We start from the raw sequence: 27,985 nt of genomic DNA, 5'->3' as shown, positions 1-27,985 counted from the left end.
TCCCAGTCCCAATATACACCAGGGATCTGAACTGCAGCACCTCGCCCTAACACCGTTTGTAAGGTGTCTTCAGAGCAAGATAGGGCAGTGCGATTGGCCAGGAGTCACTAGGCCAGTACTCCAGCTCCGGTTCAAAGGCAGGTATCTCGTACCGAGAATCGAAGTAGATAAACAAGGGACAGCAATAGAGGAGAGTGATGGATATCAGTACATGCCTTGCAAAGAAACAAAGAATGGGGGTGAGAAGCAGGTGACAACACCAAAGCCAGTAAATCTTGCTCTCTGCAATGACACAGCCCCTGTCCTTATGATGGTGGAAAGTAGTCCAGACACACGGTAGTTGCCAGGATAGTGTGGTGTGGGTTTGTATGAAGAACACACTAGACCACCTTGCTGGACACAAACCAGGCCAGATTCTGGTGTAAATCCATGTGGCTCCATTGAAGTCAGTGGCCAATTAACACCATCGGAGGTCTTGGCCCAGTCATTACCCTCTCCCGATTCTCAAACCCAAACTCAGTCCATACTGAGGGAAATCATGCTAGAGCCCTGATAATGTGGAGGATGCTAGAACAATTCCAGCCACAGTGTAGCTAGATCAAAACCAAATTATCAAGAAATCATGTACTGTCTGGCCTTGTATGTTCTGGATTTCAGGGCCTGATCATTTGGATCTCAGGTCTCATAACATTTATCTGGGGGGAGGGGGGGAATTTGGAGATGCTCCCTGAGCATAGAGTTTTTGAACAAACTGGCTGACCCACTCAGGCAGCTATAAATCCTGTGGAAGCCAATTATTATCCTTCTCCTTCACTGTCAGTTATTCAGAGAATCCAGAGAACATGACAGTTGATACAGCTCCCTGAGAAGAGATCCAGCATATGGAAAGCAAAAGGCATAGACTGCTATTTAATCAGAACAGTGTAAGTAAAGGTCTGCTTGGTAAGAATGCATTTGGCTAGTGCCAAGGGCTTAAGTGGTGTTTAATCAATTGTTAGGGCCAAATCTTGAGTGGTGCGAAACATGGACCGAGTTTTGCGTAAGTAAAAACTGAGGCCATGTCTGAACACACAGCGCTGCAGCAGCGCAGTGGTACCGATGAATGGCAGAAGCTATGTCGGTGGCAGAAGCTCTTCCGCCAGCATAGCGCAGTGCACACACGTGCTTATGTCAGTGGAACTTACGTCGCTCAGGGGGGTTGGAATAGTCACACCCCTGAGTGACACAAATTATGCCGACATAGGCTGTAGTGTAGACAGACCCTGAGTAAAAACTGAATCAGGACCTCAGGATGCAGCCCTTATTGCAGCAAGTGTCAAATAACTAGAGCTGGAATTTCCATCCTGCAGGAAGTTTCACACTTCAGACAAAAATGTAGTTACAAACTGGAACAAAAAGTCAGAAGTGTGAGAGTTTCTGCAGAACAGAAATGGTTGAGAGAGTCCATTTTGGAAGAACTGTAAGGGAATGTTTTAAAACACTCTGGGCCAAGCCCAGGGACCCAGCTTCCCGGGAAGATGGCAGACCGGGGACCCAGGGACCCAGCTGTCTGGGGAGACTGGCAGGTGGGTGAGCTGCCAGAAAGCCATCCAGGCTGCCTGCAGTGTTAACTGGGGACTTCACCTTGTATGGTCTTTTACAATATGTGTTAAATACAAATGCTAAACAATCTGTTCCACCTTGTATTTAGCTGTGACACTTTTGAGGCTTGAGCAAATGAGGTCGGTATACCTGTTGCTCAAGGGTGTGAAAAACCCACACCTCTGAGCGACACAGTTAAACTAACCTAGGCCCCAGTGTAGACAGCGCTAGGCTGACCAGAGAATTCTCCCATTGACCCAGCTACTGCACTGCCTCTCGGGGAAGTGGAATACCTATGCCAATGGGAGAACACTTCCTGTTGGAGTAGATTGTATCTTCACTGAAGTGCTACAGCGTTTTAAGTGTAGACAAGGGCTTTCCCAGACCGAAAGATGAGATCTGTGTAGCTCAAAAGCTTGTCTCTTTCACCAACAGAAGTTGGTCCAATAAAAGATATTCCCTCACCCACCTTGTTTCTCTGGTTTCCATAGAAAGTTTGAACAGAATCGACACGTTCCGCTGGAACGCTTCAATTCTGTTGAATCAGCTTTTTCCTGACAGACAACTGCTCCTTCAGAAAAATGTCAACCAATTTGAGAAATAAAGATTGAGGCTGGGATTTTCAAAGCAGACTAAGAGAGTTAGGCACATAAATCCAATGGGATTTAGGGACCTGACTCCCTTAGGTTCCTTTGGAAATCCCAGCCTAAAAGAATTAAAAAATGAAGAATATAACTTTAAGGGATCATTTATCAACCCTAATATTGATTTCACATCACCATAGAGCTTCTCATGCCCCCCCCCCCAAGTGCTTTCTGATCTCCTGAGCCCCCAGGCTGTCTCTGGGCATTCCATTCTGAAACCAGCAAGATGGATTTTCCCCTTGTGGAGTAACCCCATAGCGACTTCCCCACTGAGTCAAAGCAGCACTGGAGAAGAAGCAGCCACTCTTACCAGAAACTGTGAAGGTAACAGAAGTTGATCCTCTGCCAAAATCCACAGAACCACTTGTCGCTTAACCAGCAGCTAATGGCTAGCACCCACCACATGACCATGGATGCAGCTATGCGGTGAACACGTGGGTTACTGCACCTGGGAGACAGGAGTGGGAGAAAGATTGATTTCTTGAGGTTAGGAGAAAATTGTCCTTTTGGTGTAGGATACATTTTTAAAAAGCAACGATTAGTTTTAATTTGCCAACCTTGATATATCAGAGCAAGACTGGGTTGCTTCCCATTGGAAATGGACAAACCACATTTTCCTGCTGTTCCAGACACTATTTTATTTATGTAACTGGCAGTGTGCAGTGGACTATTTTCAGCTCCTAACTCCCTTAGGCACTTTTGGAAATACCAGCCTCTGTCCCCAGAACAAGTACAGCACGGGGAGTGGCAGAGCAAACTTCTGCACAGAAGTCAGGAGGGGTGATTGCATCATGAGGAGGAGGAAGTATATCAAGCTCCCTTTGATCTATCTAGCCCAAAGATGGCTCAGGTAACAGTGAAGCTGTGGTAGCCTTAGGAGGGTGGGCCGGGCTAACCTGTGCTGTGCTGCTGTGCGTTTACTGCTGCTGTTACTTAAGCTAGCTGTGATCTAACTAGATCAAAGCTCAGGTACGTCTACACGTGCTGCAGTTGCAACACCGGATTGCCATGTAGACATACTCCTTAGACTGTCAACAGGAGGGTTCATTCATACCGGTTGTGCTGGTGGTTTCATGTGCTTGGGCATTTGCCCATTAGGAACTGAGCCCACCTCACAGAAGCCATCAAACAGCTTCAAATTGGGAATGCCAATCGCTCTTCACTGACAGAAGCTGGATTTGAGCCACTGACCTACAGACGAAGATTCCCTTCCCCAGCTCACTAGATTCTGAGCATCTGCAAAGAAACAATAATTTGTCCGTTCTTTCTCAGGTTGGTGAGCCTGAACTTACTGATTTTGGGGCAGCGAAGCCTGTATGAGCTCACTCTGAGACGCTGAGTGTCAATCCCAAATGTCAGTGGGGTCGAGCTGTCCAGCCTGATCCTTAAAATAAAGGCAAGTTGTCTTTGTTCACAGTTTTGTGGGTTCCCTCTCCATTTTCAGTACGATTGATTATTTCCTTGGGGTTTTGACAGTTTGGTTTAGATGGCACCTTGGAGCATCTTTAGTTACATCCCTCATTTGAGCTGAACGAGCCTGGGAGCTTAAATTCATAACTTTGCTAGACACTAAAAATCACGGACTGAATAGAGACACTGCATTTATGGCTTATTATAACAATCCCCACTAACTCCCCCGCCCCCCCAGCTTTTTTCTCTCCTTTCCCCCTATGACTGGAGAGGTGTGAATGGGCCACTTCAACTTGAAATATGTGTTAACTCCTTATGCTAAAACAATCCGTTCCACCTGGTATTTAGCTGTAACATTTATGGGCTTGTCTACATTGGCAATGCTAAAGCGCTGCCGCGGCAGCGTTTTAACGTGGCTTGTGTGGTCGTGGCAGAGCGCTGGGAGGGAGCTCTAAAAAAACCACCTCCTCGAGGGGCGTAGCTACCAGCGCTGGGACCACGCTGTCCACACTGGTGCGCTGTCCACACTGGCGCTTTACAGCACTGAAACTTGCTGCGCTCAGGGGGGGTGTTTTTTCACCCCCTCCGAGTGAGAAAGTTGCAGCGCTGTAAATTGCCAGTGTAGACAAGCCCTAAGGTCATGTCTAGCAAGCTTATAGCAGCAAGGTTGTACTGATATAGCTGCACCATTGTAGGCTCTCACCAGTAGCCGCTCTATGCTGGTGGGAGAGAACTCTGCTGTCGACATAATTAAACCACCTCCTACAAGCAGCAGTAGCTATGTCAATTGGAGAGGTTTCAGAGTAGCAGCCGTGTTAGTCTGTATCCGCAAAAATAACAGGAGTACTTGTGGCACCTTAGAGACTAACAAATTTATTAGAGCATAAGCTTTCGTGGGCTACAACCCACTTCTTCGGATGCATATGCATCCGAAGAAGTGGGTTGTAGCCCACGAAAGCTTATGCTCTAATAAATTTGTTAGTCTCTAAGGTGCCACAAGTACTCCTGTTATTTTTGTCAATTGGAGAGCGTCTCCTGCCGACATAACGCTGTCCACACCGGCGCTTTTGTCGGTGTAACTTACGTCATTCAGCGGGGTGTTTTTTTCACACCCCTGAGCAACATCCAAGTTATACCGACCAAAGTGCTAGTGTAGTAGGATGACCAGACAGCAAGTGTGAAAAATCGGGATAGGACGTGGGGGGTAATAGGTGCCTATGTAAGAAAAAGCCCCAAAAATCGGGACTGTCCCTATAAAATCGGGACATCTGGTCACCCTATAGCAGGGGTCGGCAACCTTTCAGAAGTGTTGTGCCGAGTCTTCATTTATTCACTCTGATTTAAGGTTTCGCGTGCCGGTAATACATTTTAACATTTTTAGAAGGTCTCTTTCTATAAGTCTATAATATATAACTAAACTATTGTTGTATGTAAAGTAAATAAGGTTTTTAAAATGTTTAAGGAGCTTCATTTAAAATAAATTAAAATGCAGAGCCCCCTGGAGTGCCACTGAAAATCAGCTCGCGTGCCGCCTTCGGCACATGTGCCATAGGTTGCCTACCCCTGCCCTATAGTGTAGACATACCCTGAGTAGGTTTCCCAGACCTGAAGAAGAGCTCTATGTAAGCTCGAAAGCTTGTCTCTCTCACCAACAGAAGCTGGTTCAGTAAAAGATATTATCTCACCCCCCTTGTGTCTGAGGTTTTTGTGTCATTTAAGCCCCAGTTGAGCACAGCACTCCATCCCTATTCACCAAAGCACTTAAGCACATGCTCAATTACTTCCCTGAATAGGGATGTACTTAAGCAGGTACCTGAATGCCTTGCTGAACTGGGGCCTTAATGCAGGCACTGGCTCTGTATCTTTCTAGGGACCACCTGAATCGGAACTGATGACCTGTTCCAAAGCCCCTGAGAGGCAGTCTTTCCATTGACATCAGCAGGTTTTGGATCAGGCTCATGGAGAATAGAATTAGGATACAATCATTTAGAGTAGAGATAGACTTACTCAGATGTTATCTTAGCTGTTTATACAATCCTCATTACCCAAAGAAGTGGGCTGTAGCCCACGAAAGCTTATGCTCAAATAAATGTGTTAGTCTCTAAGGCTTGGTCTACACTTACCCCCCAAGTCGAAGTAAGGTACGCAAATTCAGCTGCGTGAATAACGTAGCTGAATTCGACATACCTTACTTCGAACTTACCGCGGTTCAGACGCGGTCCACACGCGGCAGGCAGGCTCCCCCGTCGACTCCGCGGTACTCCTCTCGTCTAGCTGGAGTACTGCAGTCGACGGCGAGCACTTCCTGGTTCGATTTATCGCGTCCACACCAGACGCGATAAATCGAACCCGGAACTTCGATCCCCAGCCGCCGAACTAGCGCGGCAGTGTAGACATACCCTAAGGTGCCACAAGTACTCCTGTTCTTTTTGCGGATACAGACTAACTCGGCTGCTACTCTGAAACCTGTCATTACCCCATCTGAGCATGTTACAGTCTTTAATGTATTTATCCTCACAAACGCACAGTGAGGTAGGGGAGTGCTATTTATTTCCCTTCTAAAGAAGGGGAACAGTGGCAAAGCAGGAAGTTCCCAGACCTTCCAAGTGCCAGGCTAGCACTCTAACCACTGGGCCATCCTTCCCCTAATGGGCAGAACCAAAACAAGATTTGTGTCTTGGAGTTACACCTAGGTTCCTCTGCGCCTGTGTGAATGTCTCCCTACGGGTGAGATTCAGTCATTACTGTTTTCCCATTAAAGGTATTTAAAGTAGGTTTCAATATCTAGTTTCCTTTCATTTTGAGGTTAGAATTGTCAGATGAGAAAAGTGCTTTTTTTTTTTTTTTTTTGGCACCCTAATGGCTGAAGGGGCTTAGTGCAAGCTTGAAAAAAATTCCCCACAGGCCGACACTAACAGGTGAATATTGTGGTCAATTCTGAGTAGGTGAAAAGAGGGGGATTAATGGAATACCTTTTGCAACCTTATCAGCAATGGGTGCTGCTCAGCGCCAACTATCACGCTGTAACTTGATGCTTGGCTGGCTTCCCACAACACTCACCTGGTAAACAAACTAGTACCAGTTTCTAAATCTGTAATTGATTCAAGGCATTTGCTTCGCTTGATGACTGAGTTGTTGCTAATTCTGCTGACTCGGCTCTAAACTAGCAAATTGTTGCATGGCAGGTTCTTACCTATTTGCTTATGTCTGTTGAAATAACAGATCTAAACTGCAGGCTTGCAAAGCCCTTTGCACAGAGATTATACAAACTTGTACAGCTTGACTTCTGTTCAACTGGGGAGGGATAGCTCAGTGGTTTGAGCATTGGCCTACTAAACCCAGGGTTGTGAGTTTAATCCTTGAGGGGGCCATCTGGGGCAAAATCAGTACTTGGTTCTGCTATTGGAGGCAGGGGGCTGGACTTGATGACCTTTTAGGGTCCCTTCCAACTCTGTGAGATAGGTATATCTCCATCTATTATTTCAGCTACGGTTTAGGGTCCTCACAGAATGTAGGAGAAGTCCCCAATTTGATTTTCAGTTTAATTTCACCACTGTTGTCCACAGGTACTACTGATTATTAAAAGTCAGATTGAGGCACAAGGCAAATAAGCAAAAGATATCTGAATGGACAGATGTACGTCTATCCAAAGTGTGTGTATTCTTATGGCGGCTTCTTTAGAAATCTTGATTTATTGCAGAGCTGGTGATGCAGTGTATATGCCTATTGGTGCACAAATGTGTGAGGATGTTTGTACATGCACAGGTACCTTTGCATGTGTGTGCTGGCATGCTTGTGTGCGTGTGCTTTAGTGCATGTGGGTGTGCGTACACTTGTGTGTGCGTTTGTGTGTGCATATGGGCCTGTGAGGGCAAATTTGTGTCCCTGTATGTGCGTCTTTGCTTGTGTGCACACAAACGTGTGTGGGTACTACTTCATGTCTGTGTGTGTTGGCTTTCCCCTGCACTCTTCCCTGCAGAAGCATGCAATAAAAGTGCAAACAAACTTTCCTGCAAAGAAAACCCACATCTTACTTTTTCAGCTCCTGAGATGTTAAGTACAGGAGATGGAGGGAAATGCTGTTGAGCAGATAAGCGTTGAAGGCTGGTTGGATGAATGACATCAGGGTGGCGATGCCAACCAGACAGACAAACTGAGTCCTAATGAGAAAGGGGAGACAGACAGATGGGGGTGAGTATCATGGTTGTACATCTCACAGCAATGCAGGGCGGAGAAAGTTGCCAGTCAGTTGCTGAAAGGGTTAATATTAGGGCTGCTGATTAATCGCAGTTAACTCACACAATTAACTCAAAAAAATTAATCATGATTACAAAAATTAATCACAATTAATCACACTATTAAACAATAATAGAATACCAATTGAAATGTATTAAATATTTTTGGATATTTTTCTACATTTGAAATATATTGATTTCTATTACAACACAGTATACATAGTATACAGTGCTTACTTTATATTATTTTTTATTACAAATATTTGCACTGTAAAAATGATGAACAAAAGAAATAGTATTTTTCAATTCACCTCATACAAGCATTGCAGTGCAATCTCTTTATCATGAAAGTGCAACTTACAAATGTAGATTTTCTTTTTGGTACATAACTGCACTCAAAAACAAAACAGTGTAAAAATTTAGAGCCTACAAGTCCACTCAGTCCTACTTCTTGTTCAGCCAATCGCTCAGACCAACAAGTTTGTTTACATTTACAGGAGATAATGCTGCCTACTTCTTATTTACAATGTCACCTGAAAGTGAGAACAGGCGTTCGCATGGCACTTTTGTAGCCAATATTGCAAGGTATTTACGTGACAGATATGCTAAACATTCATATGCCTCCTCATGCTTTGGCCACCATGCCACAGGACATGCTTCCATGCTGATGATGCTCGTTAAAAAAAACGTGTTAATTAAATTTGTGACTGAACTCCTCGGGGGAGAATTGTATGTCCCCTGCTCTGTTTTACCCGCATTCTGCCATATATTTCATGTGATAGCAGTCTGATAGATGACTCAGCACATGGTCGTTTTAAGAACACTTTCACTGCAGATTTGACAAAACACAAAGAAGGTACCAATGTGAGATTTCTAAAGATAGCTACAGCACTCGACCCAAGGTTTAAGAATCTGAAGTGCCATCCAAAATCTGAGAGGGACGAGGTGTGGAGCATGCTTTCAGAAGTCTTAAAAGAGCAACACTCCGATGAGGAAACTACAGAACCCGAACCATCAACAAAAAGAAAATCAACCTCCTGCTGGTGGCATCCGACTCAGAGAATGAAAATGAACATGCGTCAGTCCACACTGCTTTGGATCGTTATCGAGCAGAACCCGTCATCAGCATGGACGCATGTCCTCTGGAATGGTGGCCGAAGCATGAAGGGACATATGAATCTTGAGCACATCTGGCACGTAAATAACTTGTGACACCAGCTACAACAGTGCCATGCGCACGCCTGTTCTCACTTTCAGGTGATATTGTAAACAAGAAGCAGGCAGCATTATCTCCTGCAAATGTAACCAAACTTGTTGGTCTGAGCGATTGGCTGAACAAGAAGTAGGACTGAGTGGACTTGTAGGCTCTAAAGTTTTACATTGTTTTATTTTTGAATGCAGGTTTTTTTGTACATCATTCTACATTTGTAAGTTCAACTTTCATGATAAAGAGATTGCACTGCAATGCTTGTATGAGGTGAATTGAAAAATACAATTTCTTTTGTTTTTTTACAGTGCGCATATTTGTAATCAAAAATAAATACAAAGTGAGCACTGTACACTTTGTATTCTGTGTTGTAATTGAAATCAATATATTTGAAAATGTAAAAACATCCAAAAATATTTAAATAAATGGTATTCCATTATTGTTTAACAGCACGATTAATCGCGATTAATTTTTTAATCGCTTGACAGCCCTAGTTAATATTAATGAATCGTTGCCCTTCTCTAGCACCTTTCAGTGTTTTGCACACATGAATGAGCTCAGCCTGACCCCACCCCTTCCCCATGGGGTTGGTGTTGTTATTCCCATGGTACAGATGGGGAAACTGAGGTACAGAGAGAGGAAGTGACTTGCCCAAGGCCTCAGAGGGACTCCATGGCAGAGCATAGCTGAGACTGGCTAACCGTCACCCCAGGCACAAACTGACCCAGATGCACATTCACAGGGACAGTGCCCAGCAGGTTAGCAAGTCTGCCCAGGTCTACCATCTCCATAGCAGTCTCTCCCTAGATCTTTCTGCAGTGATAGCTTGGGGGTGGGGAGGTTGGGGGGGTGGCGAGGGCTACACAGCAACGGCATCTCAGCGAGGGCAGGTGACTGGCACTGCACAGGGATTACAGACACGTCCAAAGTAGACACCCTGGAGGGCACAACGGGAGGGTGGGTGGGAGCAAGTTAACTGTACATCTGCCCCAGTTCCCAAGGCTGCCGGGGTCAGGAAGTGTTGGATCTAGTCTCTCAAAGCTGTTCTGACAGCAGCTTGTAATGGTCCCCAAGGGACCATTGTGCCAGTTGTGATTGCTGGAGCACAGGGCACTCTGGCTTTGCCTCCAGCATGCCGTGGAGGAGGGCTAAGAGAACCAGCATGGATCTGGCTGCACCAGCTTCCTGGGAGTTCCCGGGTTCAGGGGGAATCCTCAAGATCTAGCCCCTTACGTAGGACACCTGCTTTTGCCAGCTTGTCTGGTTGTGGTTCCGTCTTTCTGTCCCTAATACACGGCACAGGCTTCCCTTTGGCTAGGAAACCTTGTTTGTTTTATTAACTGAATCACTCTTGGAAGGAACCCCTGTGTTGAAATGTTGGCAAACAACATTTTGTTCTCTGGTAGCTGCCCCACCTGGATCAGTGGGATCTTCCGCAGGAAGGGAGATGAGGACCAGCAGCCAAAATCCTCCCTTCAGGCTGCTGGGATAGGATAGCCAGGTCACTGCCCTCCTGCGCCTGGACAAGGCCGGCCTGCTGCAGCTGGCTTTGAGTGAATGATCCCTGAGGCACGGTCCCATGCTATTTTGCCCTCTCCCTTCCCCGGGCCTTTTCACTTTCAGAAACTCGAGGCAGGTTTATGTCCAGGACAGGCCCATTAGAAATGTCCCAAAGAACCAAATGCTCCTACAGGCTCATGCTATCAGCATGCCTTTGCAGAGGCCAAACCAGTACCCGACTCTGACTTTGCACCCAGCTCCTGCCGTGAGGTCTCCCAGCATGGAGCCCAAGGTATGCTTTATCCACCTGGAGAGGCCCAGAGCTGTGCCTGGCAGAGGGCAGGGGTCACCTGAGCAACAGTTGGACTGAGGCAGCAACAGAGCGGAGCCCAGGAGAACAAGACCAAGAACAGAGTCTCCCCAGAAAGCAGGCACGTGACTGAGGGAGAGAGAGGGGATTTTCCAAAAGGCTCCTTGAGAGTAAGGCTGGGTTGTCTGGCTCCTGGGGTGGGCACGGAAGAGTTGGGGATTCCCAAAGGAAAAGAAAGTGGAAACGACCACAAGAAGCCGCAAGCACGACCTGCTTCTGCTTTGTGGGAACTGCAGGCACCCAGAGGCAGGACGGATGCATAGTCAGTGGGAGTTTTGCTTGCATTAGGACTGCAGGATGGAGCCCAGTGGCAGGAGTTCTGTCACTAATGACAGGCCTTGATTTCTCCTGCAAACCCATGCAGATTTTGCCCCTTGCTGAACAACAATAGGGCTCTCGCATGGGGGCATTCACATGCAAATCCCTTGCAAGGTCCCTCCCCAGCTCCTCCCGCCCACGGCTCTGCAGTGAACTCCCGATGACCTCCTCTTTCGCCTGGAAATGACAAACTCCAAGTGTCACCAAGAGCAAAGCGCCGGGCGCAGTCGCAGCAACGCCGTCAGGGCCGTCTCACTGGCCTGAAGGGGGAAGCCAGACTGTCCCCCCAAACCCTGCCCTCGCCCCGCCATGAGAAATCCCGAGCTGCCGCTGTGAGGCTGCCCTGAGCCCCCCCTCGGGGCTCGCTCATAGATTTTATTGCCACGTGTGTGCCATGCGTTTATTACTGACAAGCAGCAACAGTGCTAGTCTGACTAGGAAATGCCCCGCACAATGGGGGGGACTTGGGGGGCTGCTGCAAAAACAGAATAAATAGTACTAAAATAAGCCATGAGAAAAATGATTGCTCCCTGTGAATGAACAAGGAGAATCGCAGGGCTCCTTTGTGGCTGGTCTGGACTCCCCTCCACCCCCACTGCTCTATTTGCCACCTGTCCGGTTTTTACCCGGACAGTCTGGTTTTTGGCTTCTGGGTGCCATTTAGGGTGCCAGGTGCCTGATTTTCAAGGATCTGGCAACCCTAAATGACACCCAAACCAAAAGTTACTGCAGGGCAGTGGGAGGTGACGGGTCATTACCGCCTCCTATCTGCAGGCAGGCTCCTTGAGACAATCCAGCAAGCGACCGGGGGCGGGGGGTGAGAGGAGCAAGCGATAGGGGCAGGGTCTTGGGGGAAGAGGCGGAGAAGGGGCGGGGCCTGAGGGAAGAGGTGGGGCCTTGGAGGAAGAGGCGTGGCAGGAATGGGGCCTCAGGGATCCGGTTACCAGGAATTAGAAAGGTGGTAACCGTAGTATTCGGTCATCCTTTCTCACTTGCTGCAACGGGAGCACCTATATGCAGTGATCCAGCTCCAACCAACAGTCCTGAGATTTTGGTGGCCGCCCCAAGAAAGCCCCCCAAAGCCTGAGGCTCAGACAAAAAGCCTGAGATTGGGGCAGATTTGGCCCTAGTCTCTGCTCTTGGGGACAGGGCCCAGGGATAGGCAGAGCATCCTCTTGCATACCAAGCTGCATCCATGTCCCTCAGCTGATCATAGTGACCATCTGGGCATGGAAGATACTGAAGGGACAATTACAGGGAGATCAAGGCCTTCCAGAAATTAACCAGGATAAGGAAATAAGAAAGAGGTTTTAGTGATCAGAGGGCAACACAGGAGGTGCTAAAGAAGGAGTGGTAGCAACCAGTGTATTGATGTTGCCCAACGCTGCCCATTATCAATATTTTTCCAACCATTTTTATTTTAAGAGTTCTTCTATCGTCATGTTCTGGAGCAGGAACTTGAAATTTGGCAGGGGATGGTCCTGGGGGCAGCCTTTTGCTGTCCCCACAAAAATCTAGCCAGATTTGGCTGAGTTATAAACGGCTGAAAATCCCCATTTGCCTGTGCTCAATAGAGTTTCTTATTTGTTGCTAAAAATGTCTGAATATTCCACTTGCACTGAGCATGCTCCCCAGAATCTCCCTGCATCATGCGGAAGCAGATATCCTGAACTGAACCCCCCATATGGGACAGGACACAGACAAGATGGAACATCACCCTCATCCTCATGCTTTCTTCCATCAAAATCCCCTTTGACTGAGGCCTGGTGGGCTGGGAACTGGGAGACCATGTGTCCTAAACCCACTCCTTGCAGCAACTGGTGATGATAATTCTTCATCCTTATTAATAAGCCAGCATCCCTGCCAGAACATGGAGACGCTAGACTCTTAAAATAAAAATGGTTGGGAAAATACGTATAATGGGAAGCATTAGGCAACCTCAGTATAGTGGTTGCTACCCACTGAGAGGTTATACAAACAGGGGCTAGATCTTAGGTCTCTAACTTGGCAAACCCAAGTCTTCTCCACTCAGGCACATGCCCTGTAAGAATAATCTTGCCAAGTCTCTGTATTTGAAATTCTCCATGCTCAGCCTCCTGGTAAGCTTTGCAAAGAGAGCCAGCTCCCGCTGAGATGAGCTCTTGGGATGGAATCATAGAATATCAGGGTTGGAAGAGACCTCAGGAGGTCAACTAGTCCAACCCCCTGCTCAAAGCAGGACCAACCCCAACTAAATCATCCCAGCCAGGGCTTTGTCAAGCCAGGCCGTAAGAAACCTCTAAGGATGGAGATTCCACCATTGACAGAGGATCCCCTCATGGGTCCATGGACAGAGCTTCTGCCTGTGAACTATGAGGTTTCTGGTTCCCAGTACAAGCGATGGTACCCTGCAGGGTGTCTCCTCTCAGCAAGGCTGGCTGATGAATGGGGGATTCTATGGATCAGACCAGTCCAATATAGTGTCACAGCCCACCCAAAGGCAGCTGCTGGAATCTGCACCACGCATCCCGCCCAGGTCGTACCTGTCCTTGATGAATCCCGGGAAGTAACATTTCGGGATCCAAAAGGTGTACGTCAAGGCGAGTGTCCAGAGGATGGAGAGCTCGTCCAGCAGCTGTCCCACATAGCTCAGGGTCAGGTGATAGTAGGTAGAGAAAATACCTGCAATGAGTGAGGCTGTTTGTGTTAATAACCTTCCTCCTCCCAGCTCAGCACCCCCCTCAAGGAGACAATCCACTTCAATTCCTGGGGGCGATTCTCTGCTTCAGAGGATCCCTCAGTTCAGTTCCATCCCACCAGCCCCTTGGTGTTTGTGTTGCAGGACCCATCCCTGCCTTTTAGTGCCTGCACTAGGCCAAATCTTGCCCAGCTGCTGTTCCTGTCCAATCCCAATGGACACAGTAGGGCTGGATGTTTATAATGGAGACTAGGGTCCAGCCCCACCTGTCCAGTAGGGGAGAACTGGTGGGACTCCCTTGGGAGGTGGCAAGAGCACTCCTGGCTTAACCAGAGGAGGTCGTGCTGGGCACCCGTTCGGGAGTTGGTGTATCCCTGGTGCAGGACATACAGCCTCTGCTGAGCCAGCAGTCAGCGAATGGAATATCTGAACCCTTTGGCCTGATTCCTGTTTACACTAAGGCCTCTTTACACTGCTTCTGGCCAGGTAAAAGGGCCTTCAACTCAAGTATGACCGGGCCTTAGGGTAAATGAGAATCAGGCTTGTCGTCCAGTGGGACTGGGTGGCAGGGGAGGTTTCCATGGCAGACAGCATATGCTCCTATTTTCAGTTTCCAGATAAACACACCACCCCTTCTTCCTACGGTAGCTCCCAGGCACTGCCCAGCCAGCCATGCAGAGCAGAGGGGGACTCTGCTCAGAGTCTACATGAAAGGAATTCGTCCCGTGCCAGTGCGAATGTCTTTAATATTGTCAGGGCTGCTAGTTCGGTGGCTGGGTCGCTGTTACACATTGTGAAGGACTCTCTCCCCATGGAGGCCCTGATTCAGGAAGGTCCCAAAGCACTTGTCTAAGGTGGCACACATCCCAGTGCAGTTCTGTGCTTATAGTTAACCGTGTACTTATGGACCTTCCTGAATCAGCGTCTTAGCCTGTGGGGAAGTGAGGCAGAGGGGACCTGCGGGAGGTGTCCTGGGATGATGGAGGCGCTGATCAATCCTCTTCTTTTCACCCTTTTCCATAATAAGAGAAGAAGGGGTAGATCCAAAATTGTGAACCTGAGACTCTCCTCGAAACTTCCGTGGGTGTATCTACGCTGCAGCTGGGAGGGGTCGTTCCCAGCTCGGGTAGACGGACATGCACTAGGTGTGCTCAAACTAGTGTGCTAAAAAGCTGCAGCGGCAGGGGAGACACCTCAGGCTGGCCACCCAAGTACCACCCCATCCGAGGTCTTAGGTACGTACGCCGGCGGCCACCCTGCTATTTTGGCGTGTGAGCCCGAGCAAAGCGAGCACGTGTACACCTCCCAGCTGCAGTGTAGACGTACCTGGCGTGGAAAAGGGCTAAATAATCCTGCAGGCCCCCAAGGCTTTACTGAGAAGATAGGTAACCCAGAGGGAAAAATAATTATTAGGCTGCATTCTGGCTCCTGCTTTGGTGACATAAAGGGGCTGGGGAGAAATCACTTGGTCCAAATGCAGCTTAGGGCTGGCATATACAGCCCAGTGCCCCCTCGCAGACCCTGGCATGCCTGAAGGATTCAGCACTCCAAGGATTCTGGGCTGCAAACCAGCCCATTTAAGTCTTATGCCTGGGGCCATTTTAAATCCTGCAGGCAGCACGGAATCTACGTCTACACTGCAAGGAAAAACCCCATGGCGCCAAGTCTCAGAGCCCAGTCAATGGATCAGGCTTGCGGGGCGTGGGCTGCAGAGCTAAAACCAGCCGCGTGTAGACTTTCCCGCTCGGGCAGGAGACGCCTGGGCTCTGAAACCCGGCGAGTCGATCGACCCAGGCTCTGAGACTTATTGCTGCAGTGTAGACATGCCCGAGGTGCCTGAAGCTATCTTTGGCTCCTCCCGGGCTCTGTCCTTTCTGCAGCATCTCTCAGGAGGGGCAGCCCAGAACAGAATCTCACTCCTTGTCCCTTCCAGTCGGGTCCTTTCGAAAGCTGAAGGCAATGGGGGTTATGTTAGGCCTTTTAATAACCCTGAAACATACCTATTAATAGGAGCATGATGGAGAGGCTATAGGCGGACAGGGGGCGCTGCTGGACATATTGGTGATTCAGGTACAGCAAGATGGGGAAAAGGAGGAAGAAACTCACATTGCTGATCTGAAAAACAACAAGCAACACACACATCCAGCTTAAAGGGCAAAGGGCCCTGTGTCAGCTTGGGCAAGTCACTTCACCTTTCCATACCTCAGTTTCCCCCTCTATAAAATGGCTACCTACCTCCAGCGAAAAGCACTGTATGAGAGTGAGGTGTTGTTAAAGATGCACAAGGCGAAGGTGTCAATCAGAAAGCAGGGGTGAACATGGGTGTAGAGCAGTGGCTCCCAAACTGGGGTTCGTGAACCCCTGGGGGTTCATGAAATGTTACAGGGGGTTCTCAGGAAAAAATTCCCTAATGGCGGACAGAGCTGTCCCTAGGGACTCTGAGCAGCATAAGGGCCAGCAACCCGGAGCCCCTGGACTTCCAAGAGCTAAGCAGATCAAAGCAAGCCTATCTATCACACTGAGGAGATTTAAACTTCAAGACTCTTTATAAGAAATGGAAAGGGAGGTGGATATTTTTTGCTGTTTTTAAAATTAAATAGGCAGCTAGTATTGTTTTTTTAATGATTACAAAGAACAAGTTTAAGCTTTGTTGTAACGTGCGTTGTTTGCCTGGACTGCTCAAGCCTTGAATGCCTGTGTAGGAGGAACTCTTTGAATTGTCTCCTTAAATACCTTCGTGCTGTTTCACATCTGATGAAACATAGGAGCCTTGTCTTATAACAGGCTTATTCAAACTGATACAAGCTATGAAAGTGAGATCTTGGAAGAGTGTTGCCATTTTCATAATGTAATAAAAATACTGTAATGATCAATAATAATTAATAATAGTGTGTAATAAGCATGTCATAAAAACAACTTTTATATTTCCAAGATCACTGCTTTTATAATTTATACTCAGGTGAAGGAGAAAATCCCTGGAAATATTCATTTTTAGGAGGGGGGTTTGCGAGACTTGACATTTTAGTGAAAGGGGTTCACGGGTTGTTAAAGTTTGGGAACCACTGGTGTAGAGTGACTCCTGGGGCGGAGGGTAATGCTGTATTCCTTCTGACTGAAGTCATCGAGCCGTCCTTGGGTCAGATTCCTGGTGTAATTCCATGCAAGTCAATGGAGACATGTCAGGAGTGAGTCTGGCCCAGTGAGATTAAACTGGCTTCTTTACTCAAGCATATTCACAGAAATGCCAGTGCTCACCCACCCACCCACTCTGTCTCTCTCCCCTCCCCTGACTCTTTCCCCAAACTCCTCTAGTACCACCAGCTCTGCCCAGCTAGCCCTGAACACACACGGGAAGCTGGGTGGTGTTGATTGGGACTGAGGAGCTCTGCATAAAGAGGCCAGTAAGGCATGATGGGGAAGAACTAGCATTTGCAAGGGGGGGGAGAGAGGATGGAGGGTAGGGAGAGAGGTGGCAGCTATTCAGTACTGAAGTGATCCCATGAAGAAATAAACATCCGTTAATCATACTTTTTAAAATTAACGTGACAAAATGACTCTTCCCAGTCCATCTTCAAAGCACTTTGTAACAATGACATGTTATTACAGTAATTAGCATGTTTTAATAGGTTTAGAATCACAGAAATTCTATAGGGTTGGAAGGCACGTTGCGAGGTCATCTAGTCCAGCCCCCTGCGCTGAGGTGGGATCACGTATACTCACACCGTCCCCGACAGGCGTTGTTTAACCTGTTCTTAAAAACCTCCAGTGATGGTGTGATGGGGCAAAGAGGCCCCCCACCAGTAGAGAGCCTATGGGCCAAGCTAACTCTGCCCCACTATACCGGTAGCCAGTGCCAAGCCTGAAGGAGGAATAAAAGGAGAGAACCCGTGTCTGGCTCAATTCTGGGGTGAGACATTTTAGCTGTCTAACAATGTGCAGCAATGTCCCACAATGGTTTTGGGCAAGAGGAATCTTTTATCCAGTTGAAATTGCAAGAGGAATTGAAGGAGGTGGAATGTAGCAAGGACACCAGAGCTAACAGCCCGATTCTTGTGAAAAATGCCCCAAAATCTCTACAGATCACAAGGGTCAGGAGCTTGGTGTCACATCTCATCTGAAAGGTAGCACCTTTGGGATGCATCTGTTAAGTATGAGCCAGAGGGAAGAAAGCCAGATGAGGAACAACCAAGATGACTTCCTGCCTCACCTAGCATCTGAAGAAGTGAGGTTTTTTACCCACGAAAGCTTATGCCCAAATAAAGCTGTTAGTCTTTAAGGTGCCACCGGACTCCTTGTTGTTTTTGCCTCACCTAGGTGGTCCTTCTTTTGTCTGCCATCTAGGTACGAACTTGGGCCCTGATCCTGCAGTCAGTTCTGCAGAGGTGGACCCTCCTATCCGAGTGGACTCTCATTCATCTCATGAATCCGATTGCAAGATCAGGCTTTGCTTATCTGGTGAGACCCAAAGGGATCTCAGCTCAGGGCTGCAGGCTACAATGAAGTTGTTAGAGGTATGGTGCACAGGCTAGCATATTTGGGATGCAGATGTTGACTCTCTCCTTTAACTTCTACGGATGAATCTTGAATTGCATCCAGTCTTTCATGAGACAAGTTGATGCTTTTATTTACAGGAATTTTCAGGCCAAGGGGATCTGGCTGTTCTTACTTAGCGCCAGTTCTTGCAGCATTCCCACCCTGGATTGGGCAATTAACCAAAGCTAGAATCGGAGCAACCTTTCCCTTCTTATCTTCAGGTTGTGACACAACAGACACAAGAGGAAATACTAGTCCCACTGGTGAGATCAGTGACAAAATGTTCAAGAAAGGCCGAGAAAACATACCAAAGCTGTAAAAATCACAAACAGGCTGTAAAAAAATTCCTGAAAACCAGGCTCCTGGAGAACAAACAGGGATTGCCAAGGACAAATGGAGAGAAAGTGTGCACAGAAAGGGTGGCAGAGTTCAGATTACAGGAGTTAGGTGTAGGAATTAGTGCTGGTTGCTCAATCAAACACTCAGCAGATCGGAAACGTAGATGTTTAAGGTTGCCCACGCAGATGTTTCTCTGCTTTATTGTGCGTTGCGACAGTGTCCTTAATTATCTGATCTCAACACGATTTCCCAAAGAATACAGTTGGGTGGGAGGGATAGCTCAGTGGTTTGAGCATTGGCCTGCTAAACCCAGGGTTGTGAGTTCAATCCTTGAGGGGGCCACTTGGGGATCTGGGGCAAAATCAGTACTTGGTCCTGCTAGTGAAGGCAGGGGGCTGGACTTGATGACCTTTCAAGGTCCCTTCCAGTTCTAGGAGATGGGATATCTTTATTAATTATTATTATTACAGTATGTGAAGCACAACAAGAGCCGAGATTAGTGGAAAGGTATAATATACAGGAGGATGCTAGGCTGGGAACTGTGCAAATGGGAATAAAGAAATATCAGACTAGCTGAAATCAGGGCAGTTAAGTTTGGCAGCTAGATGATGAGGCACAATAATATTGTTGGCCATAATGACAGCCCACAACCCTCAGCAGTGAACCCTTAGAAAATTAGAAAGTAGCAGCTGACCTCCTCCAAGCTGCTAAACAAGATCAGGCTGGCAACAGGAATTAATCTATAAGAATGAGTCAGCTCATTGGCTTTCCATCTCTGGGGTTCACATACAGGTTTAGCGCTTGAAGAGAGTGAGTCAGAGTTGTAGGTCCCCATTTGTCCAGGTCACTTCATTTGGCAAGATTCTCAGTCTCAGTTTAGGAGCAAACCTGGACTGGGAGAGCAGAGCTACTTCCAGTGAGGATGAGCATTAGCAGAGCTGTGCGAGGTGGCCCTGGACTGGTGTAACAGGGCATGCTGCAGATCAGGCTAGAGGTGCAGGGGTGGAAGATTTTTGCTAAGAAGCTGCCTGCACTGTACATGGCTTAGGTGAGTGCTGTTCACTGGCACTCAATTCATTTCCACAGAAAGGGGATCTCCTCTAGGGAAAATACCAGAAGAGGCAGCAAGAACTACCAGGCTGTTCTTTTCCCTAGATCCCAGTCAGACTGAAACCGGTCGTTTAGCAGGTGGTATCTCCAAGCCACTCCTTTGGAATCCATCTCATACTCTAACCGTCACCAACGGAGCGGGACTGTACATACAAATGACACCTTTGTCCCACTGCCAGGCACACCTATCCAGGAGTATCAGCCTGGGCCCGTTTCAGACACTGTATCATATCATAATCCGACTCTGAATCCATCCTGCATTGCAAGAGCAGAGTCAGTTTCTCTGGCAAAAGAAAAAAACCCTCAAGAAACAGGTTCAACTGACATTAGCAGTTGCCCCAAAGAATTTTCCTTCAGGCACAGGCGTTCTTAGACTTTTGGGTCACCTTTTAATAGTGAGACTGTCTCCCGGGCACACCTCCCCTCCCATTCATGATTATATAACTGGAGCTAAATGAGCAATGGCCCACATGGAAAAGTAAAACATTGACGTGTTTCTAGCTGCCCAGTGCAGCGAGGGTTAATCAAGCTGGATGGGATTTTCAAAAGCACCATAGAGAGGGAGGTGCCTGACTCTCACTGCAAGCCAGTGGAAACTGAGCATCTAACTCTCTTGGGTGCTGCCGAAAAACCTGATCTTCACTTGCTCTTCATTTTGTCTCTGGATTAATAAGGGTGGAACTGAGAGTGTGGCGTCAATTGATTTTTCGGTTCAATGGCCGAACCGGGGGCGGGATCGAGTTCATTTGGAACCAGAACTGATTTTTTTCAGTTTTCCTCAAGTCACGAAATAAAAAAAAAAAGAATTTCATTTGGGTCGACTGCAGTGTTTAAAATGTGGATTGCAAACAAAGTGCCCAAACTGCTCATTTGGAAAATGGCAAAATGAAACATTTTTTTTACATTTCCCCCCAAATTTTTTCTCGGTTTTTTTCCAGCTGAAACTACTTGCCAAATTCAACCCACATTAGTCACACACACGGCCATGCACTTTTCTGCAAATTTACTATTTGCTGAAAATATTTCACCCAGATCTAGAACGGGGAGCAGGATTTGGCCAGGTGGGGGCAGAGAGCAAACCACTACATCTGTGATTGGTAGAGAACGGGTCTTGTCCAGAAGGCAAAGAGACTTTCTCACCATGCTGTACCTGAGTAGTTGAGAATGATTATGTAGCATAATCAATTATTATTGTTCACAAGCCAGATTTACCTGACACCCTGGGGCCCTCAGGGCTTAAGCTACTAACAGTAGAAGCAAATACCGATGAAGCAAGCTGATGAAGGGTAGGCTGAGGGACTGGCATGAGGGTTTTGCATGATACCCATCCACTCCCTGTCCATGGGGTCCTATGCATTAGCAACAAGAAGCCATGATCAGAGGGCATGTCTACACTGGAGCTGGAGGTGTAATTCCCAGCCCAGGTAGATGTACACGCACTAGCTCTGATCAACTTAGCATGCTAAAAATAGCAATGTATCTGCGGCGACCCGGGTGCCACCCTGACTACAGTCCCATCTAAGGCCCTAGTAAGTACTTAGGCAGCTAGCCTGTCCTGCTGCAGCTACATTGCGATCTCAGTCAAAGTTAGCGTGTGTCTGTCTACCTGAGCTGGAAAATACAACTCCAGCTGCAGCATAGACTTAGAATCATAGAACCAAGCCGAACAGATTTAGCATGTACCGAGCAGACACTTACGCTAATTCAGATGGCTTCATTAGATTATGCCTCAGCTGAGAGACAAAGATGACTGGGCCATTCAGCCAAGCCTATATTTGGAGAAAATGCCACAGAAATGGTGGTCGTTCCCAAGGAGTGATGGGAGTTTGACACTCACGGTCCACTTGGAATCGTAGAAGGCTTTTTGAAATTTCCCACAAGCTGCTGCTTCATAGAACTGTTAATAAAAACACAATAGGCGCTAGAGGCTCCAACTGAGATGAGGGCCCCATTGTGCTGGGAACAGCACAAACACCTCATGAGACAGTCTCTGCCACCTAGATGGACATGAGGTAGAAGGGAAAGTGACTTGCAGAAGGTCTGTGGCAGGGCCAGGAATAGATCCCATGTTTCTTGATTGCTAGGCCAACGCTGTACCCACTAGACCATGCTATCCACCAATAAAAGAGCTACCCAGAGTGCAATGGGACTGCAGTGGTGGATTAGAATCCTGTGTGCCGGGCAGAAACTCACCTGGAGGAAGCTGGCTAGCGTGGACACGCTACACTGCTGTTGATTCTACCTGTGCGATCCTGACAATGCCCTGACCAGCGGTCCAGCACTCTAGTGTAGCTGCTGCTGGTGGTGCATGGAGAAGCCCTAGTGGGGCTGGGAGCAGAATATAGCCCTCAACACAATATATCCTGGTCTTGGGTTATCTGGCACAGCAGTTTGTTGGCAGCTGGTTAAAGCACTGGGTATGAGAGGCATTATGCTATCTAGTTAAGCCTGAATTCCAACTTCAATTCTAACCCCTCTTTCCAGCTGCTAATAACTTCCCAAACAAGTTCCTTTTTTGTGCTGAAATTTTCCATGCTGGGTCTGAGCCTGGAGGGAATTTAAAACAAGCAAACAAAAAAGTTTGATCCAAATCAGTTCAGTTTCAAGCATGAGAAGCAAAACAGGTTTCTCTTCTCCACCATCAGCCGGGCGGAGATTCCTCTGATAATGCATCTGGCTGTGTTACCTTTCTATGCCCTTTGCAGGGGAGTAAACCCACTTGATGGAACAATTGGCTTAAGTGCTTGGCAGAATCAGACTCTAAGCGTTAACAATGTGCACAGTGCTGTACAAGGAGCCACGGGAGCAGCGCACCTTTTGAAAATCCCACTGGGTGCCTATTTTCAGATTTAAGTGCCTGAATCTCTTTAAAGATCTGGCCCAAATTCCTTACCCTGAGTTTCCCACAATCTTTGGGCCCAGTCTTGCTCCCGTTGAAATCAATTGCAAATCTTTCGATGGGTGCAGGATTAGGCCCTAAATACAGGTGGATACCAGAGTGACTGATCGGTGACAAACTTCTAACTGATTTATAGATTTTCTTCATTTATACATTTATTTGGATCTAATTCCCATTTATTTATATTTACCAGAAACAGAGTGGGCAACAGGGGATGGATCACTTGATGATCACCTGTTCTATTCATTCCCTCTGGGGCACCTGGCATTGGCCACTGTTGGAAGACAGGATACTGGGCTAGATGGACATTTGGTCTGACCCAGTCTGGCTGTTCTTATGTTCTTATGTTACTTGCCTATGTGAGTTTACAGCTGTCCTGCTGTCTTGGAAATATTGATTTACTGCTATGTACTTGTACTGTAATTAGAATAATAATTGACCATTAATGATTTATTATTGATTATAATTAATAATTAATAATATGTGCTGATGTGATCTGAGCCCAGACTTGGGAGAACAGAGACCTTGGATTCTTCTATTCCTGGTTCTGCCACAGACTTACTGTGCGACGTCACACAAATCACAGAATGAATGTAAGGTGAGATAAGGAAGCAAAAATGGGTCCTGAGGAAACTGTATCTGTTGGGTTCAGTTTCAATTGTGATTGCAGGCCATTCTGAGCTTGGGCTTGGTTTGTGTCTGGCTAGGAGGCCAACATTAGACTAGTTAGGAACACTATTCCCATAGATGTCTTTGCAAAGCAGAGACTAGAGATGGATTTAGGATAGTAGCTGTAGCTATCTAAACGTGACCATTGCACCTGCCTCAGTCTAGGATATTTCTGAGACAGAAGAATAATTGACAGCTGGTGTCACTGAAAGGGCATTGCCTGCCCGCAGCAAGTCCCACTACAATTCTAAAGAAAATGAATGACTAGCAACAAACCCACAAGGGAAGAAAGCCAGACGCAGGAGGAAAGCTTAATAGGAAAGACAAAGCAGACTGAGATGGAAGAGAGAGAAATAAAGAGAGAGCCTGATTTTTCCTTCACTTTGCGCAGTTGTTTCCACCATTGCAAAGTGGGTATAAGGTGCTGCCACTCCGATCTGGTGGCAAGTTTACATTCATTTTGTACTGGTGAAAATGACAGCACCAGGTGCAGCGTAAAGGAGAATCAGGCCCAAAGCTGAACAAAGGACAGGTGGCAGTGACTTTTGGTCACTATGGATCTATAGATGAAAGGCTCCATATCCTATGACCAGCCCCACCCTAGAGTCCTCCTTTTTTCTGAGATGCTTATTGATCTTTTAACCACCATGGCCTATCGTGGCCCAGCCACGCCCTGCAACAATGGGTCAAAGCAATGTTTGCTAACTGTAGCCTAGCAGCCACATTATCATCACCAGCGACTCAATCCCATGTTTGCCAGTTGGATAACGTAGGCTAATCTGTTGAATGTTGCATCTGGTTAGTGGACGCCGTGCCGCATTCTCCATGGAGACCGCGTGAGAGCGTTTGCAGGTGTGGGTCTGTTTGCCAGTGCACAACCTGAAAGCATTATCACGGCCCCAAGCTCAATGGAATAGTGCTATGGGGGAAGGGAGGGCTTTTAAAGGTGGAAATACGGCCAGTTACGGTGGATGCAAAGAGGAAGACGATGGTCCTGATTTTCTTCTTGCTGCTCTGAGGGGTGCTGAGTACTCTCAACTCCCCTTGACTTTAATGGAATAGCACTCAGCACCTTGCAGGATCGGGCTCTTACACCTGAATGCAAGAGCCCTATTCAGGAGAGCGCTTATGAATGTTCTTAAGTCCACTCCCAGTCAGGACAGCACTTCAGAACATGCTTCAGCCCCAGGGACCTGCTTCCATCCCATGGGATTTAAGTACACGCTTCAAGCAAAACACCCACTTAAGGGATGCTTTCTTGAATCGGGAGCTGAACCTGAGTGTGAATCAAAATTACCTTCATGGGGAGCGACTCCACTGCAGTCAAAGAAGTAAGGCCCAGATCCACAAAGGTATTTAGGCCCCTAATGTCCATTGATTTCAATGGAAGTTAAGAGCCTATATCCCTTTGTGGTTCTGGTAGGGTGACCAGACAGCAAGTGTGAAAAATCGGGACGGGGATGGGGGGTAATATATAAGAAAAAGACCCCAAAATCGGGACTGTCCCTATAAAATCGGGACATCTGGACCCTAGGTTCTGGGCCCTAATAAGTGTACAATTGGAGTAAGTGAGGTCAGGTGCCCCCAAGGACCAGAAAAATCTCTCTCTGTCTCTGAGCAGTTGCTCCGTGTTCAAACTGAAGGGACACAACTAGCCACTTCATCACCAGAACAAATCCAGTAAGTTTATGCTGTCTGCATAATCTATATTCGCTCTTGGTCTCACTAGTTGGGGACCTGGGTATAAAAATACTTTTAGCTCGTTCTCCATCCTATGAGAGACAAGCTCGTGTAGGAGGCCTGGCTAGTGGAAATGACATAAGACAAACCTGGTTAGGTCAGAACTTTAGGCATCCAGGTTTGAAAGTTAAGCACCTAAACCAGGGGTGGGCAAACTTTTTGGCCTGAGGGCCACATCGGGGTTCTGAAAGTGTATGGAGGGCCGGTGTAGTGTATTAAATTGCTCCCCATAGGAATGCGCTACTTACGGTATACTACTTACGGCTGCCAGTCCTGGTGCTCCCTAAGTAGCACATTCCTACAGGGAGCAATTTAATACACTACACGCAGCAGGAGCTCGCAGCCCCACCGCCCAGAGCGCTGGCGCCGCCGTCAGCTGAGGCTGCCGGGGTGGGGCCGGGGGCGAGCCTCCCCAGCTGGGAGCTCAAGGGCCGGGCAGGACGGTCCCACGGGTGGTAGTTTGCCCACCTCTGACCTAAACCCATATTTAGACACTTAAGGTGACGTTTTCAGAAGCACCTCTGGGATTTAAGAGCCTCAGTTCCAGTTTTTTAAAGTTGTTGCTTGGCTCAGCATCCCAGTGCTTAAGTCTCCTTTTCAAAAGTGACTTGGGCCCACCTTCTCAAAGGTATTTCAGCCCCTAACTCCCATTGATTTCCTCCTAAATGCCTTTGAGGGTCAGGACCTTAGATCCTTTTGAGAATCCCATTAGGTGCTTATCAGCATCTTTAGGTGCTTTAGTGCCTTTAACAATCTGGCCTGAAGAGCCCAAGTCTCTTTTGAAAACGGGACTCTGCTCCTACGTCTCTTGACATTTCTACCTTTGAACTTACTTAGGTGCTAAAAAACATAGGGCCAAGACTCATGATTTTTTAGGTTTGAGACGCTTCCAAGGAGCTTTGTTTTCAGAGGGCGGATTGCTCACCGCTTTCCGAAACCAGGCCCCTTTAGGGTATCTCAAGCTGGGGCACTGAGAACCGCTAGTCACATTTGAAAATCCTATGTGTCTGACTTGAGTTACCCAAGTGTAAAAAATGTTAGAGTCGTTGCATGCTATTCCCCAGTCTGATATGGGCCCATCCAGCAGCGATGCACCGCCACTTGCCACGCAAGTTATGTGCTTAGTCAGTCAGACAGTGGGTGCCAGTGGCAATGTAGGGATACTTGCGCTGATGATGACATTTTCTGGGTTGTGTAAGACCAGGGTAATGTAGACCAAGTGGGCGTTCTGTCTGGACCAAACTCAGCTCTGGTGCAAGCAGGTGCAACACCGCTTTGAAATCTGTAGGATTTGTGTTCACTTGCACTAAGGTGGAATTTGTCCTGGGGACTTCAGGGTAATGCCTACTCTGCAGCTGGCACTGTGCCTCCCAGCCTGGATAGACAGGCTCATGCTAGTGGGCTAAAACGCAGTGTGGACGTTGGACAGGCAGTGGCTAGTCACCCGAGCTGGGACGCAGGGGGTCAGACAGGTTTAGATGCAGCTGGCTAGCCTGAGCTACCCCCAGTGCTGCAACGCCCGTGCTGCTGTTTTTAGTGTACTAGCTTGAGCGCCCGTCTGTCTGCCAGGGCTGGGAGGCTCGCTCCCAGCTGCAGCGTAGCTTTACCCGTAGAGAACTGTGCGCTAATTGGATGGGAGACGCTAGCAGTGGGTTAGTAGGGGGAAGCTGCAGTACCGTGTTAAGGGAATTGTTAAAACTGGGAGGCATCACAAAAGGAAGAACCATCTCTGTGGATGATGGGAACATCCAGAATGAGAACAGAGCCTGGGGAGGGATCCACATCCACATGCTTCAGGGTTTAAGCCAGCCCCTAACTATTGGGGATGCGGGTAGGAGGAAACATTCCCAGGGCAGGTTATGCCATGATTGCCTACTTCAGCACCTTCCCCTGAAAAAGCTGGTCCTGGCCACTATCAGAGAGAGGACCCTGGATTAGATGGGTCCCCTCAGCTGATCTAGCCAGGCAATGATTACGTTCTTAAGTGGGGTGGGGATGTGGTTTGTTACTGCATTAACATTCCACTTTCTGGAGTCCTGGGTTCAGAAGCTGGCTTGCAGTGCGTTTCAGCCACTCATGTATTTTTCTCCGTATTACAGGAATCTCGCTGTTGCGTATACAGCAACTGGCAGAAGACCTGCCGGACTGAAAAGCAGGATTTTTGCAGAGCTCTCTGATTGGGAACCCTGCACCATACCCACCTCCTGGATCCCCAACTCCAGCTGATGTTAGGGTGACCAGACAGCAAGTGTGAAAAATTGGGACAGGGGGTGGGGGGTAATAGGAGCCTATATAAGAAAAAGACCCAAAAGTCCCTATAAAATCGGGACATCTGGTCACCCTAGCTGATGCTGTCAGCACCTCGCTTTCATCAGCAATAAATATCCCATGATTTACCTGGAGTTTAGCACTTCTTTCCACACCCACTCTCCCAAAACACTGATATTCAAAGCAGAGGGGTGCCGGGAGACAGCCAAAGCACAAGCCCACTTCTCAGACCTGCCCGGCCTATCCCATCTCCGCTTGCCTCTTCCCTCGATTATACACAGCATTTGCCCCACAGTTGCTGTTTTCAGCTGCCCCAGGGATGGGTGTGAATTTCACAGTCACTGCACAGCAGGCCGTAGTGAGTTCTTGCCCCCCCGGCTGCTCACACTCACCGTGTTGTAGTACTCCGCGATGACCTCCGAGTGCTCAAAGTTGCCTTCGCAGCAGTCGACTTCGGAGGTGAGATAGGTGAATACGCTCGGCAT

The 27,985-nt window shown here is 47.7% G+C and overlaps 1 protein-coding gene across 1 annotated transcript; it reads right to left on the bottom strand.

The window, feature by feature from the left end:
• Window positions 1-46: 46 nt before the first annotated feature.
• On the bottom strand, window positions 47-27,985 carry ACER1 (alkaline ceramidase 1). The gene is made up of 6 exons (XM_065421924.1): window positions 27,893-27,985; window positions 15,943-16,057; window positions 13,788-13,926; window positions 7,670-7,795; window positions 2,536-2,673; window positions 47-215 (listed from the first exon to the last, which is right to left on the bottom strand). Exons 1-6 carry the CDS (start codon window positions 27,983-27,985, stop codon window positions 47-49), a joined length of 780 nt encoding a protein of 259 aa, XP_065277996.1.

Source organism: Emys orbicularis, chromosome 24 (assembly GCF_028017835.1).
Source record: "Emys orbicularis isolate rEmyOrb1 chromosome 24, rEmyOrb1.hap1, whole genome shotgun sequence".
Classification (NCBI taxonomy): Eukaryota; Metazoa; Chordata; order Testudines; family Emydidae; genus Emys; species Emys orbicularis.
The sequence above is the reverse complement of the archived record's forward strand: the minus strand, read 5'-3'. Positions and strand labels throughout refer to the sequence as shown.